We start from the raw sequence: 17,016 nt of genomic DNA, 5'->3' as shown, positions 1-17,016 counted from the left end.
GTTCAGCCGCTTGTCAATTAGAACCCCCAGGTCCTTTTCTGCCAGGCAGCTCTCCAGCCACACTGGGGGATGCATTTACTCCATGGTCACTGAGATACAGAAAAGAGCAAGAGCAATCAGATTTCTTTCTTTGTGCTGCTTATAAAAAATGAGATAAAATATGTGAATTCTGTGTGTATATGATTTTGTTTGTGTGTGTATACATGTACCTATACAGATGTGTGTGTGTGTACATATATAGGTATATAGGATGCAATTCACTTCTTGGATAGATCAAATTAAAGGGAGGAGATCCTCTTCAGTTGTCTTTCATTGTTTAATAATTTCTATTTATTCTAACTAGTTTGAATCAATGGAAGGTGCAGTTCAAAAAAGTTTGATGCAGTATGTTTTATCTCAAACTAAGATGGTACCACCTGGTAAAGAACCTTTCTTCTGAAATGACATTTAAAGACAGGTCATCTTCAAAAGCCTCGAGAAAAGACAGCAACCTGTGTGTTTATCCAGGCTTCAAACTGCTGCCAGAATATGGAGCAGAAGATGGTCGTTCTTAGAGATATGCCTAAAAATTAGTGTCACTTTTTCTGTCTTCTCACTGCCTAAGGGAGCTCAGCAGAAACCACAGCGTAACCTCAGCGGTTCAACCCCATTTTCTCTTTTCTTCTCATGGTCTGCCTGTTGCAATAATCTGTGTTTAAGCACAGACTTCGACAGTGTTGATCTGCTGTCATGCTGATCAGGCTGTCAAGCTGCTTCTTGCAGTGTAGGAAACGGAGCTCACAACCGGCAGCTCCCTAATCAGAAGTGGCTGCTTGGTGCCTAGGAAAAGATGTCCTTATGTACCCAGGCAGATTGCGGGCGAATGCGGCTACAGCAAAGGATATGGCTCTCTACAAATATTTCTGTTACGAAGTTAGAAGGCCCTAATTATTCCCTTTGATTTTACAAAGTCTAATTTAAGTTAATCTAGTGAAGAACCATGTATCAATACTTACTCTTAAGCCTCCCAGGCTCAGACATGGTACTAATTAGAGCTGCTAGAGCCATTTAATAACATGCTTTTTGTTTTTTTCTAGATTCAAATCAGAATGAATGAATTAATTAAATGCTGTCTGCTATAGAAAGTTTTGTCTAATTCAGCAATTCCCAGTTTTCCTGGGCCAAGCTCTACTCTCTGTCTCCTTCGGTGCTGCCTGCTTAACTTCACTAACCTTCCCTGTCTTCTTATTTGACCTTATTGATGCCTATTTAGCTTCTTAATCCTTACCCCATGCTCCTGGCCTCCTGGTTCTTCACTCTTTGCTCCCTTTCCATTCCCTGTTTCCTGGATTTCTCCTGCTTCTTTTTGCTCAACCTGATGGAGTATGAGAGTGCTACTTGATGCTATCACCCACCTTCAGTGTCAGCCCGCCTCACCAGGGAGATGTGATCATAGAATGGTTTGCATTGAAGGGGACCTTAAAGATCATCTAGTTCCAACCCCCCTGCCATGGGCAGGGACACCTCCCACTAGACCAGGCTGCTCAAAGCCTAATCCAGCCTGGCCTTGAACCACTTCCAGGGAGGGGTAACCCACAACTTCCCTGGGCAACCTGTTCCAGTGTCTCACCATCCACACAGTAAAGAATTTCTTCCTAATATCTAATTTAAATCTACCTGCTTTCAGTTTAAACCGTTACCACTCATCCTATCGCTACATTCCCTGATCACGTCTTCCTCCCCATCTTTCCTGTAGGCCCCCTTTTAGGTACTGGAAGGCTGCTATAAGGTCTCCCTGGAGCCTTCTCTTCCTTAGGCTGAACAACCCCAACTCTCTCAGCCTGTCCTCATAGGAGAGGTGTTCCATCGCTCTGATCATCAACATGGTCCTCCTCTGGACCCACTTGAGCAGGTCCATGTCCTTATGTTGGGGGTCCCAGACCTGGACACAGTACTCTAGGTGGGGTCTCACAAGGGATCATGATTGTGACCCAGCTTAATGTTTTTGAAGACACCTGGAACCAGGAATGAATGCCTGTTTTTCCTTTTTATTGCTTGAGTTCTTAAAAATAGCTTTTCTGTGGGTTTTGTTTTGCTTTTTTTTTTTTTTATATTGTTCATTGTCTGTCAATCTTAGTCAAGAAATTGATGCTTAATTATTACATTGGTATGAACATTGTGATGAGGCAGTTACATAAAACTGTGACTGAGAGTAAGAAGTTGTGTTTAGGTTGTGAACTCAAAATTAAGGAAGGGTGGGATTGGTGCTATTTTGTGATTCTGGTGTGACTTCCCTCTGCTGAAGCTCTGCTCTGATGCCAGTGTGAGTGCAACACAAAGGAACTCCATCACAAGACTTTTTCTCCTTGTCCAATTTAGGAAACTGCCAGGCAGAAATGTCTATGCCCAGATGCACAACGAAAAAGAGCAGGAGATGACAAGCCCTGTTAATCATAGTGAGGACACCCAGAACATCATCCAGGGTGAGGAGTTTATTGATGATGATCTGGACTCTCAAACACTAGGTAACGCAAGAGGTAACTTCATTTTTAGTTTATAAATTTTCGTAAGTAATTGATTTTTAATTAATGTGTGTTTTCATTTTAGCTTTTTTTCATTTTCTGCTTAGACTCAGGAGGAAGCAAATAGTACACCGCCAACAGAGGATTATCTCAGTTATCTTATTTTGGCTTGCTTGTGATGGAGGCTAATGTATGGATGACATGCTATATAGAGCATGAATACAGAGATAGTACAGTTTAATGTCAGGAGACTTACTTAGACAATTTTAGAGATAAGTTATACTTAGTAGAACAGGATATAATAGGTAACATTTGAATTAACTCAGTAATCCCCTTTATTAGTGGAAAATGGCATTTAGGCCAGAAGGATTTGTAGAGTCATTGTTTCCGTGATTTCAGATGGATTGTATCTAGATCCATGGCTATATCTGCCATCATATTCCAGTGGCATTTAAAGTTTTCATGATTAGAAACATTAAATTTGTTCCTGTATAAAAAGTATCATAAGTCTTCCCTGTTTTAGCTGGTAACTTTCTAGTATTCATGAGGTGGTCATAAGGAACCCATGAGGGAAACTTTTTGTGAATATCTCTCAGTACAAATGATTTCACTGTCAGGTGGAAGTGTATATGCTGGCACCCTGTGGTTATTTTTAATGCAACATAGATTGCTGATCTATAAAGTTCATTTCTTGTAAAATTTACCATTGTGTTCAGACTGCTTTCAGGTCACAGGCTGAAAAGTGTAGGACAATGAAAAAAGCCCCTGATCCATTTCTACACATTTTGTGAAAATAAATCAGATAACCCAAAGCCTTTGGGATTTGTAGCAGTAGATTCATAGTGTAACAGGCAACTGTAATGCCTTCATGAACCCACAGAAGAAGATGTGTTTTAGCTGCACCATAGGTAGCCTGGGGAAAGACGGAATTTTGGCAGAGATTTCTTTATCTTGGGTTTCACCTTTATTGTTTGTTGTTGATGTCTTTATTTTCATTTGCTGAACCGTATGCTGCTTCTAGGTTCTTGGAGGTGTTGGCTTTGAGCACAAGGGAAGAATTCAGCCTCCTGCTTTGCTTTCTGTATTTCTGTCTTTTCTCTGACAACCTTTGTGTATGAGTATCACTGTGTTTTCACTCAGATTTTGCAAGACAACCTTGATTGCATTCCTGACTCTACCGGAGTTTGTTCCAAAAACAACCCTGGAAAAACAAAGTCTGTGTTAAAATTGTTTGATCCACTCATCTCCAGGGCCTTTAGAGGAGAAGGCTGAATGATAACAAAGTCTTTGCAGACATGACAAAGTGGAGCATTCAAACACCTCTAGTAATGTACAAAAGCATAACTTCTTTTAATGGTAGAAAATCCCTTATGGCCTATTAATATAAGGCAGCTTGGGATGCTGGAATAAAGAAATGCTACCCTGATCTGTAATGCATTCAGAAATAATCTCTGCTTGCCCTGCGCTCCTTGCTCAGTGGAAAAAAAAATTCTTCTATCTGGGCAAAGCATTATTAGGGTTAAAGAGTGCAAGATCGTGATGTTTTGATGTGAAACTTAAGACAAGTGCAGATTTCGAGGTGATTTGTGCTTCTGCCAGGTTGTCAACACCAGCAGCATTTCCAGTGGAGCACAGAGAGTTCATTTATGTGTATCATAATCATCCATATTCGTCAGCTACTGTACAGCTTTTAGACAAAAGACTTATTTAAGACATAAAACTATACTTCTGCTTGCTGTACTGTGTTGTTGCATGCAATACTTTCCACTAGCTCCGGTATTGCTCAGTACTGCCAAGAAAATATTCCTGTTAATGATGCTCCTCTATTTTATCTGGCTAGAGTACGAAACATATTATAATCCCTGCTTTAAATTAAATTCTGTTTTACAACATTATTTGCAGAAGGTTCCTATGTTATGGAGATCCCTTCTAGTTGTGGTGAGCTTTCTCCCTCCCTGTTGGGAGATGTCAGTAGCAGCCTCCGCTCCCTGCACAGCAGGGAATTACAGGCCTGGGTTTCTGTTTGTTCTCTCTCTTCTCATAACTTTTGAATTTCCACAGTACAGTATTTCCAGACTCACCCATCCACTTTTTTTGTTTTCTATATATTTTATGTTGCCTACTTTATCGCAACCCCCACCTTGGGACTCCTCAACACCATTACCTTGCAGTGACTCCTTCTGGGAGAAGTGGCAACTTGAACAGCTACAGAGTTCCCCTATTGCTGATGCCGGTCAGTGTCCAGTCCCAGGTCAGTGGCATGTCGAATGGACGCCTCAGGTTCCATTCTCCTCCCTCACCTGCACCCCTCGAGACAACTACACCTTTTTAAGCCACAAAGAGAACCAACTTTATGCTGTCACTGGGATAGAAACCCTAGGAATTCGCCACAAATCCACCACCATGAGCAAAAGCTTTGCGCGAAAGTATGCTGTAGGTACATGGAGCTGTTGCACTAACCTTCACCTGACCTGTTGTTTGATAAAGCCACTCTCTTTATGCGATTGACTTGTCCCTGCAATAAAAGGGGGATTCATTGTAAAGTGCCTGAAATACACTAATGCTGGCCTTTTGTTTCTGTATTTTCATAGGCAATCACTCAGGCGTGGTTTTGAGCATCAACTCCAGAGAGATGCACAGTTACCTGGTTAGCTGATATTTACAGCTGAACATAAAAACCGAAAGACTCTTCTCTGTATCATTTTATTTTTCCCTGGTGATGTCACAAAATTTCAAATATGGCTGTAAATGCTGGTGGAGAGGAGGTTCCTTATTGGTCCCGTGGAAAAAAGTGTCCATCATCAGTTACCAGGGAAGAAGGATAATACGTCTTGTGTTCACTCTATGGCCTGGGAACTCGTTATGATTGAAACTCAAACTACGGTAGCAAATTTGTAGCCCTAGGCACCTTCAATGCCACCTTTTTTCTTTTCTGTATATACTCTAGTTCTTTATGTTTATTTTTAGAAGGATTGACTGTAACTTTTTAACTATATTTTTAATTGAGGTATTCAGCAGAAGGCTGGAGTTCTTCAGCCTTAAAAAGTGATTTTTACCCAAGTGACTAGACCAGAACATGGTTGGTTGATCACAATGACATTTTTTCAGGAGGCCGAGCGTTTCTGTACTGGGAGAGGACTGAGCAAGGAGACAAATGCACTCCTAGTCAATACAAGCTCTTTAACTTAAACATGTGTGAGACAATCTAATGAATTGAGGCTTAGGCCCTTCTGTGGATTGAAAGAAGTAAAGTGCTATTCAGGATATCTCATAATATAGGATAATGCTCTTGTAAGTGTAGCAAGTCCTGACAAACCATCAGCACCAGTATCTCCCCCAATCCCACCCCACATGAAAGAAAAACACCAGCTTGACGCTGTTTCCAGACCAGGTGCCTTCACTTGTGGACGGTCATTTCAGTTGCTCCTTCTTGTCTCCTGAGCGAGCACTTCTAGGACGATGGCAGCTGCCAGATGAGTTATCCTATAAAACCCCGTGCTGGTGGCCTGTCTGTTTTTAAATTTCCAGAGAGTGTAAATACCTCTTTTAAGTCACTTTCTTTGTATGGTTATTTTTTTAAAACTTCTTATTAGGGCAGAGGTGCCGGGTGGGTCAGAGCTCTCCCCTGGGCAGGACTGGGTAGCACGCCACCGTCCCCTTCCCACCCATATCCTTCTTTGGGATTTTCCCTGGCTGTTTGCCCTTGCAGGCAGGGGTGGGCAAACTCTTACCTGACCTTTGCCGCTCTGGTTGGTTTGGCAATCTGGAGGGCCATGATGGGCTATGATTCAGGGGTTCGTATTTCCTTTCCATCATGACAGGGTGTTGTTCAGTCCCTGCCACTGCTGGCCCCTGTTTCTGCAGGGAGGATGGTTGGGCTCCTGAAGGAGCTGCCTGCGGAAAGGCTTGTGAGTCAGATCAAGAGTTTTCCTAATCCCAATTTGGTGAGTTGGGTCAGAGTTTCCTAGTCCCAACCTCTGCATCCCTAGGGAAGTGGCAGTGGAGCGAATCCAAACCCCGCTCGTCTTTTCCCTGGGGTTTACGGAGCCATGTAGGAAATGGACAGTGATGTGATCAGTTTAAACATCTGGCATCCTATGTGTCACAGCTGCCTGGAATTAGGATGCTTCTCTCAGAAACCTATATAATCTCTTCACTTTTTGCCTTCGGTAGAGAATAAATAGCTCTTTACTCACTGAATGTCATACTGATGCTAGTGGCAAGCTTGCACACCACCTTGCTTAAGGAGGATACAGGTACCTAACTACATCTTTCTGAATAAACAAACAGAAAATAATGAATGCTGGTAAGACAGAAAAGAACTGTCTTAAAATTATCATATGCATTCCATGTAGCTGTGGATATCCTAGAGCATATTGTCATCAAATGCAATGGACTGAGATGTAATAATTCAGTGCGGTACTGTAGGCTCTCACAAATCCCACAGGATGTATATGTAAAGCACAAGAAAATCTAGATTATGAACTTACTGTAAGGAAGTAGGTGGAAAAGTTTAAGTGAAGATTCTGAAAAGCGCTTGCAAACTCCTCAGGAAAATAATTTCAAAAATTGTTCTAAAATTTCTGCCTAGGTAGTTATAGAGTGCCATGCAAACCGACTTCCAGAGAAGCGATGCTCTAGCTGACTGTTGTATGCCAGCCTGTGTAGAAATCCAAGGGGTTACACGTATCTGAGTCTGGCTTTCTTGAAGAGAAGTGCAAATAGAAAACGTGCTGTGCATTGGAAGCTCTCAGGATCCTTGCTTTCCATTCTCACTAGCCCTTTATGTTTTCTCTAATGGAAATGAGCTGGAACAGAGAATAAAGTAGTATTGCAAACATCTTACTCATTCCTGTGAAATAGAACTAAAGTGGGTTATTTGTAAGTAATAGGTGAGTAGCGGATTAGCCTCACGGATAAGGGATGGGATGGAAGTTCTAGCTTGGGGTTGTTCTCCCGCGGTTCGTCTGATTGGCAAAGGACACTGTTGGAAGTGGGTCACAGGTCTAATCTATGCTTTAACAGCTACTTTTATACATTTAATACAGGGTGATTTGTGTCTCTGATAACAGGAGTCTCTCGGAACACCGTAGAATATTTAACTGCTTGGTACTCTAATTAACACTTAGCACAATATAGTGCCTGTAATAATGTTTTTCGACACTTATTAATTTGATTCATGCAGTACTCCTGTGAGGTTGGTTTGTCATGTCTTAAAAACACTGTTTTCTAAAGAGTTGTCAGTTTTGCCATAACTGTATTTATAATACCCAGCAGATAATAAAGGAAACTTTTGATTCCCTGGCAAGAATAACTTTAAAATTAATTATTTTAAAATTGAGAAAATACCCTTACCGTTTTCCCATTCATGGTGTCTTGGTTTATCTTTAAATGAAAAGTCTCAGTAGTGTTAGGTTTTGAATCTCTTGAACTACATCCATGATATCTTAGCATTTTATCCTTTATATGTATCTAAATCCTAGACATACGTATACAGAAACACAGAGTTTTGTCTATGCACAAATGCTTGTCATACGTGCACGCACACACACATGCAGTATTTGTACATATTCTAGTTAAATCTGTTAGTGAGGAAGGGTGATTTGATGGCTAAGAAACAGAAGATGGCTGTCAGGTACCTGGATTCTGTACCTAGACTTTGGGCAAGTTACGTAACCTGTATGTGCCTCAGTTTCCCCACCTATAAAATTGGGCTGATAGTAATTACCTACCTCACAGGGGTATTGTGAGGCTAAATTAATCACTGTTTGGTCAGGATCTTCAGAATGAAAGAATTTTGTGATCATTTCTTTGTTTTACTTGTAATTATCGCTGTTATTAAAGGTAGTGTACTGAAACCAGTTGCAATTATATATAAATGTAAAACATGCGTAATCTGAAAAAGGTACATTACTATTAAAAAAAAAGGTAATTTGATTTAAAAACTGTTATTGGATCATATTGTTACATGGTAGCATTGCAACGTTGGCTGTGATTTTGCTAAGTTACACACTAGTACCTTAAACTTTCTTTTCTACAGTGTTATTTGGTCAAAAACCTTATAATAATGGGTACAGTAATACTTACCAACATTGATATTGAACTATACTGAAACCAACAAAATTGGTGGTGTATTGTCCTTGTTTACATCTTTTGGCTATCTTTAACTCTTACGTGTTTGCAATTCCAAAACCCCCCTGTACTTTTCAGAGTGCTCCAAGCAGCACTGATTTGAAGCGTTCTAACACAGACTTCAAGATTTACGGCTGTTATCTTTGCTTTCCCTTTTGACATTGAATGTTTTATATGTCTTTGGAGTGGTCCATCCATATAAAGTGCTCAGAAGACATTTAGGGAAAATCCACACACAGTGTAAATCAATGTCTCAAAAATAAAAGCAATATAAACCAATGTATGTTTTTATACCCTGTAGAAGAGGGTGGTGGAAATGACCATAAAGAAATAGAAGGTGCCAGCCTGAGGCAAGATGTTGTTATCTCCAATTCACATCCAATTTCTTTGAACTGTTTTAGGATATTCTCATTGAATTATATCTTTCTTGATGAGTTTTCTGCTTTCAGAGACCAGTGTAAAAAGGAGTAAAGTGTTTATTCGTGTAAAGTAGATGTCTCTGGACAGACAGAGACAAATCAGCGCTTTGCCATTAGCAGTTCGAGTAGAAAGCAGATTTCATCTGATATGATTGTGATGGTTAGTTGTGTTTCAGGTCGAATGAGACATCCCTTTAGAGGGAGTACTCTACTACTGTATGCGGTCTTTTTAATAGAGGTCAGCAGAATGGAACAGAATGGAACTGCAGTGGTTTCCATCCTTACACAAATGCGTGCTCAAAGAAATGTTGGGTTTTTTAATTCTTTTTGGGAAATTAAATACATGCCGTTGTTTGCAGTAACTTTTTGATGATGAGCCAATGGTTCTGATATGCTTTGAATTTCTAGTGTTGCTTCAAGTTGAATACAATGTTGCTAAGTTGATAGAATCAATGACAATTTCAGTTGTAGATTTTTCCAATGTTTCCTATAAAACAATGTTTTGTAATTTTTTATTAATGAGGCTTTGGGGGGGAAAGAGAGACTAAAATTTTTATTTCATTGCAGAATCCCCGACAGTTGGAGTCATTATTGTATATTGATTGATACCACTATATTGTTTCCATCTTCATTTTTATTTCAGAGTTTTAGATGAAAGTAAGTGCACATTTCTCTCAAAATATTGGCTTTCCACCAGGAAGGAATGCGTAAGCATTTACCTTTATAAATATTGATTTCTGCAATGCAAAATTTTGTTGTGTCTTCTAAGTCCAACCAAAAAGCCACTTCCTGGCTCATTTTCTCTGTTTTGGTCCCAATTGCACATTGCCTCTATAACTTTCATTACGAAACTGGCATATAGACTAATCTTACTAGTCTGAGAAAGTCGTTCTAAAACTTCCATTAGAGTAACATTTAATTGCCTAGAAGTAATTACAGAATCTGCTCAGACCATTTTCCTGATGTTAAGTCTATATTTTCATGTTCCTTGTTTCCTTTCAGTATTTCAGTATTAGCCCTCTCCGTGCCATTTAAATGCATGTTTATTCCTGTCATGGACATATATGTAATGCTTTTCACTTATTTTCAGACTATAATCGTCAAAGTGACAAATTTTGAAATAACTCAGACCCCCAGTTAGCTTTTGCAATTAAAAGCCTGGCCCTGCAGTCTTTGGGAAATGTCAAGCTGTGCCCTCTTAATTTTTTGATCTTCTTTCCTAAGCCAGCCCTTCTACCCTATGGATAACCTCAGCAGCTTTTCTTTCAACTCAGTTTGTAACTTCAAGCTGGAGGGAGTGCAGAAGGGTTTCTCAATGTTGAGATGGACTAGAACAGGTCACTTCCCAAATCTGATCGGGAATGTCACGTGGACAAAGTTTTTATTTTTCCTTTCTTTTCAACTATGTTGCACAGAGGGATTTATACATACCATCAGGGAAATAGGACCTGTAATGGTACTTCAGGATGGTGTGAAGACTAAAGAATACATTCCTCCTTTTTTTTTTTTATGAAATTGGTACATACAGCAAGTAAGTTTCGTGATTTTTAATATGTGAGATGTCATTTCTTTAAATCTTCGGGCCTGGCCTTTTTCATCCTTGTTAAATGGAGTAGCAAATTACTTAAAACATGAATTATGGAGCCATGTATGAGCAAATGAGAGATCTTCATTCTTTTAATTTTTTTTTTTTTTTCCATATGTGAGACTTGTCAGAATTACTGTTTTCAGGTAGTTTATGTGCTGGTAGCTGAGATGGTCTTCTGGAAGACAGTATCTGAGACGAGAAGTCCTGGAAGGCTTAGAAATAGGTACTCTGAAGTGCAGTGATATAAACTATGTGAATAGTGCTCGGGTATGAACATGCTGGACAAAACGAAATCCTTATCAAAGAGCTGTTAAGGTTTTGTATTAAAATCCATTTTTCAATAGCATCTCTAAAAATACATGTTCTTAATTGCATACTCTTTGCCTCTCTCTTCTTCCAGATTGATTTTCTTTTAGGAGTGACATTTACTAGCCCTGGAAAAAAAAAGTGGATTCTTTCCCTTACACGAGTAATTCTGTTTAAAATTATTTCTTTGCAACACTTGAAAGCATTACACAAACTTGAGCTTTATTGATTCGTCTTGATTTCTCAGTTTCTGTAGAATTTGCATCTTTACACTAATTTTTTGCAATACAGTGGACATAAAGCCCTGCTGGGCAGCAATAATACATGCTGCAGTACGTGGTGCTACTTAAATAATACGCCTTTGTTGCACATGGTTTTAGTGGTATAATGAGTATCTTAATCACCAGGAAGGCCAGGCGTTCCAAATAACTTTCTTAGCATGTCTTATATTTCTGTGTATTTGTTGCTAATTTTAACCAGCTTTTGATACTTATATTTAGTTCCTACTGACAGCGTCTGCTCTTGCAGATCAAAGGGCAAGAATTAGCTTATTCTGTTTGTTTTTTTTTTTTTAAAAAGTATTAATTCACAGTATTTGCTTATTAATTAAAACAGTTTTAAAAGGAAATCTTTCTGAAATGGTGAAAGAGGTGCTTTTTAATGACAACAGCTCATATAGGAAAACCGTAGACTTGTATGCACATGGTTTTTGAGACATTCTTGTTATGGATTATGAATAGGCTGGACTATGCAGAAAGGGACGTATAGACCCCAAACATCAGTAACCTGCACTTAGGCAGTTTGCAAATGATGAAACTAGTCTAAAGGAGAATATTTTAATAACACCAATTATATGTCCCAGATTCACAGAAGGGCATTTAAATGGTTAAGATTACAGAATATCATCACAAACTTGGGAAGGTGCTCAATTCACTGGCTCCATTTGCTCGTAAATATATTCCTCTCTTTGTTTGGGGTTCATCTTTTGAGATGCTGAACTCTTCAGAGAAGTGACGTGCATTGTGTAATGCTTCCAACTTTTTGCTGAGTAATTGGTGACACTTTATAGAAAAAATTGTCTGAATTTCCATTCTCTTCTGTTTCTCCTCAGTTCTCCCTCGCCTTTTTTGTTCTTTTGTTCTTTTTCATTATTGCTGCTGTTTGTCGCTCTGTCTTGCCTGCCTCCTCCTCCTGATGACAGTTCTCTACTATCCACTTTTTTCTTCCTTGCTCTTTGTTTTGCTTTGTGTTCTACTTCTTTCTATGTTTTTATTTGGATACACACCCTACTATGTCCTGAGTGCTAACAAGAAGAATCATGATTTCTTCCCCATCCCTGTCTCTCCTCTGAGCTCTGCTGTATTATCTGAGTTGATGTAGGTCCCCTGTGCTTTGCCTCTCTGCAGTCCTTCCTGCCTGTTTCTTTCCCACTTTTGGTTATTTTAATCCTTTTAATTTTGGCTCTCATTTTCTCTAAATCTTTCTGGAACTCTTCTCTTTAGCCTTTCCAGGACTTCTCACAGCAGCTTGTCCCAGAGAGCACGTACTTCTAGTCTGAGAGGCAGATGATTATTGTACTCCCTGGAAGAATAATAAACCTATAACTAGCATTTTCCTCTCTCACCCATGTATGTATTGACCTTGCCGTCTCTCTGTAGTGGAAAATACATATTTAATTGACAGACAGCTATACCCATTATCTCCCAAATACCGCCTACTGCCTTGTTTCAGGTTATGGGGATGAGGCATGGTGTTTGCATGAGTTTCCTGGAGCACAGCAAGGGCTGGTTTGCTTTGCCAGCCCTTCAAACTGGCAGATGCAGAATTGCAGCAAGGTTGGGCAGGGACACCTGGCCAGACCATCGGGCTGGATTTGCATTTCAATATGGGAAATACTGAGGCCCAAGCTAGTACATAGCCTTTAAGATAAATTATAAATAATAACAAACTGAAGCTGAAGAACAGGTGATAATTGCTAATAGAGTAGCAGGGTTCATTCCTCTTGGGAACAATTTGCCTTGTCAGGTTTGTGGGATGGGTCTGTATGCAACCTCTCGTGGAGGCAGGGGCAAGTGGCTTGCTTTCACGTTCCATAAAATACAAGTTTAAGCAAAATCGTCGCATAGGTTTGGCAGAATCTTCTTGCTGGGAGAGCTTGGAGAAGTTGATGTGGGCAAGATAATTGAAAAGCTCAGCAGTATCTTTGTAGGGTAGAGCCTGTGTTAGAGAAGAGTGAGTGTATGTGAGAGAGATGCAGGAGGGAGGGGGAGCACAAGACTAAACAGGACAAGGAAGAGCAGGGAGAAAGTTAGTGTTACCAGTGTGTATTATTTTGCCACAAGTTGTTGATTTTGTTTTGCTTAAGCTTTGGAGCTTACTTTAATTTGTGATGGCCACTGTTTTTGGTTGGTTGCATATTTGTTGGTTGCATACAGTGGTGTTAAACCGTGAGTGTTAAACCATTGATGCAGCACCAGGAACATGTGAACATCTCAGCATTTCTACCTATAATTTAGGAGAGATCTGGCTCACACCAATGTCCCACTTGAGGTACGTGGAAAAGTGGTTGCTTCGCAGGAGCCATGATGCGTGTATGTGTGCTCCGGAGGTAGCTCCAATGGAGGTTTACTTGTGAGATGATTTTAGGGCATTTGCTAATGGTGTTCCTCCTTAGCACACCACTCAGCTAGGAGGCAAGGGAGAAGAATTATTTTATAGGGTCTGTGTTTTGGATTTATACTGCTTAAATGTAATTTGCTAGAATCCCGCTACGAGTTGTAATTTTATAATGTTTAGAGAGGATGGATGGGGTTGGTATAGTATTCCTGAGGGTAAACACCAGCCGCTGGAGTTTACTGAGCATGTGACTAGAAATTTTAATTTTAGGAACACTGAGTTCTTCCATTTCATATACACACTAGACATTTGAGTATAGCTCCTTTTTTTATTTGTCACTGACAAGCTATGATTTATTTCCTCATGGGTGTATGTCATGGGCTGCGCTTTCTGCAGTGCAGAAGGCTCTGGAGGGAAAACGTAATCAAATGGAGAAGTATGCTTGAATTCTCCCCTCTTGATCCCAGTCATTTCTGAGTTGCTTTTCTCTGATTGTGGTTCTGCCAGTATGCTGGGTTGATGTCAAAAGGGGTTTAACTCATTTTTATCCTCTTCTGTATGGCTGAGGAAAAAAAACACAAGAAAAAATTTGCAGAGGAATAGCAGATTGGAAGAGGTGGGGAACTTGATCAGCTGGCAGGGCGCTTTGGGAAGCTTCCACTTTTGTGCTTTACTTACCACTTATTTTTACAAATATGCACTGTGATTTACCTTTCCATTAACCATAGATATATGTCTTTCCAAAAGGGGAGGTGGTCACACCAGAGCATTGCAATTGTGGTTTTAGGGGACATCAACTATCACCCTTCCTCACCTAAATGAAATTGTCATAGTATTATTGCTCTGTATTTACGAAGCCGCACTAGGAATATAAATTCACCCTGGATTAAGTATTGGAGGAAGATTTGGAGAGATAATGAGAGTTGGAATGGGAGAATTTTCCATTTTAAGGATAAAGGATGAATACTGGCATATTTACAGTGCATCTGTGCCTGTTTCAGCACAGGTGGATCCAGAATCTCTCATTTCAAACCTGGACAGATAAATCATATAGATTTTGCTGGCATTACCCATGTGAACAAAATTGGCCAGTAAACCAAGCCCAAATCATATTTTTTGGCTAATTAGACCTACAGCTCTTGGTAAAGATATGAAAGCATAAAGGAAAAACTAACCTTGATATACTTGGGGAGATTCACAGAGCATTTCTCACTACCCTGTTGTTCACGTACAGCATTATTTATTTGGCACTGCAGGGCCAAATTCTACCCTAATTTATGACCATGAAGTTCCACGGCCTTTGTCAGTTCAGCTTTGTGTTATGGCAGAAATCTTCCTGCCCACGGTGAATTTGAAATGGAGCTGCAGGCTAAGATCCGTCATTGCATTGCTGCGTCTGTACTCACGCAGGGGATGGGCTGGTTTTCACCTCTAATTCTTATTCCCGTGGTTAGCAAGAGAGTACACCAAGGCAGAACTTAATTTTTGAACTACTTGCACCTACTTTTCCAGAATATGATCAACAAATGCTTAATACTGTGTTTCTAACCAGATTTCTGACAGAGGAGCCCTTCCAACCCGTGTAGAGCTCTTAGTGGGCATCAGTGTGCTGTAGTCCATACCTTTAACATACCTGACTACGCAGTCCTCTCCTTTTGCCTTCGCACATTCTAGTATTTGTGAAAACAGTACATGCCTTTTCCTAACTTTGTTTCAGGAGACCTTGGCTTTGAGCAGGTTTCTTTCTATACGTTATCAGGGCTAAAGGGAAGAACGGAATTAATCTGTAACCGGTGCATTGTCATAAGTGGGGAAAAGTGTTATTTGTATATTTTTGTAAATATGTAACATTTAATGGCAGTTTTGTAGTGACGTGCTGTTTTTGAGAAAAAAAATAAATCAAATATATGTTTGAATATGCTTAATGTAACACTTAACTGTGATTCAATTGCACAATTAATAGCTTAATCAAAAGTCTTGTGCAATATGTAGTGCACACACATAACCAAGTATCTGTTAGTGATCCACAACCAAGGTTTTGGCAACTCTTAACGATGGCGATGAACTGTGCGGTGCAGTTTATCACAGTCTCTTTCAGCTTCCAAACATGTAGCAGGCAAACTACTGTATACGTACCTGTGTACTCCACTGCATCCAAAGGTATGCATTTGTCCTGAGAACCTGCACTACAGGTTTTTCTTTAATAAAATTTGGTTCTAAACTATTGGTTGCTTTGTTTTTCTTGTGAAGAATTTCTTGGGATTTGTGGAGGGAAAATGGTTTAAGCAGCCCCCGGAGTTTGTGTGTGTGTGTGTGTTTTGATTTGTCAGCAAACTACTCAACTTCAGCAGCACCTCCACTTGAGCCGCTCCGCTTTGTCCTCCTGCACTGCAGCTTCAACTCCACAAGGAAAAGTCCTTTTTTCCCTAGGAGCGGAGTTGAGCTGCAGTATAACTGGCGTGAGGGTGACACTCTGTGGTGAGACTGAAGCCATGCAACTGCCCTTGAAGAAAAAGAAACATTCTCCTAGAATCCCACTGAATCAAAGGCTGAATATTTCTGTCTAGCTAAAGAATTAGAGAATTAAGCCGGTTTTAACCTTGATCTCCCTGTAACAGAGAGCTGTAAAAAGAACGAAGCTCTGTGCATTCTTCTGCCCTGCCCATGTCTTTATTCCAGTCTCTTCTTCCACTTTTGTTGGTTTCTTCACACACCACCTGCTCCTCATTTATTCTTTTTGCTTTATTAACTGCGTTGTCTTTCCTTTATCCCGCTCTCTTCCTGAAGAGCTGCTTGCACTGTATAGAAGCTGCATCCTCCTTGCAAAATTGAGGGGTCTGCAAATCAAAACTTGTCCTTAAGGTAGCTTTATGCAGGGATCGGGCCCTGGCTTTTAAAATGCTCTCTGATCCTGGCAAGTGCTCTCTATCTTTGCCAAGGTCACTGAATTTCTAAAGTCAGAACGTGGCGCGCGTCCCTGCAATTGGGGCGTTCTTCCCTGCTTCAGAGTTTTGAGGTGAGCTGCTACTGGCTGGACTCCGATTTAGAATTGGCATACAGTTTTGGGTTTGCTGCTGTTCAGCTTGGCCTTCCCAGGGGACGCCTGACACTGGTAAAATCCAAACTTAGCTCTTTTCACTGCCTAACGCCCACAACGGGGAAGAGCAGAGACATTGCCAAGCGTTGTGGTTGTGGATGTGCAATGCGAAGTCTCGCTAAACCTCATACTGGAACAAAGCAGCAACATAAACTATTGTCTGCCAATTTTTTTAATTAGCCATAGAAATTTTATAGACTACACTGAGGTTTTAAATGGGATGAATGGATTATTTATTCATGGAGTGGGTATATTTTGAGGATCAGAAGAGGGGTAATTAGAAGGAAAAATTTCCAAAATATAAGTTTAAAATTAATTTTCTCAGTCTGCCCTAGTGCAGCAGTTTCTCATAGTCCC

At 40.2% G+C, this 17,016-nt stretch overlaps 1 protein-coding gene across 10 annotated transcripts in view; it reads left to right on the top strand.

The window, feature by feature from the left end:
* SORCS2 (sortilin related VPS10 domain containing receptor 2) overlaps nt 1-15,779 on the top strand; it is a 575,679-nt gene extending 559,900 nt beyond the window's left edge. For 2 of the 10 annotated variants that reach the window (XM_074587501.1, XM_074587511.1), the window contains exons 26-27: nt 2,359-2,516; nt 4,673-15,779. In XM_074587501.1, coding sequence (XP_074443602.1) covers nt 2,359-2,516; nt 4,673-4,833 — 319 coding nt within the window. In that variant the 3' untranslated portion in view covers nt 4,834-15,779. The remainder of the gene's footprint in view (nt 1-2,358; nt 2,517-4,672) is intronic. The other 8 variants (XM_074587507.1, XM_074587505.1, XM_074587506.1 and 5 more) reach the window with 8 other exon arrangements.
* The last annotated feature ends 1,237 nt before the right edge of the window (nt 15,780-17,016 follow it).

Source organism: Larus michahellis, chromosome 5 (assembly GCF_964199755.1).
Source record: "Larus michahellis chromosome 5, bLarMic1.1, whole genome shotgun sequence".
NCBI lineage: Eukaryota > Metazoa > Chordata > Aves > Charadriiformes > Laridae > Larus > Larus michahellis.
This window is presented reverse-complemented; position numbering and strand designations above follow the sequence as displayed.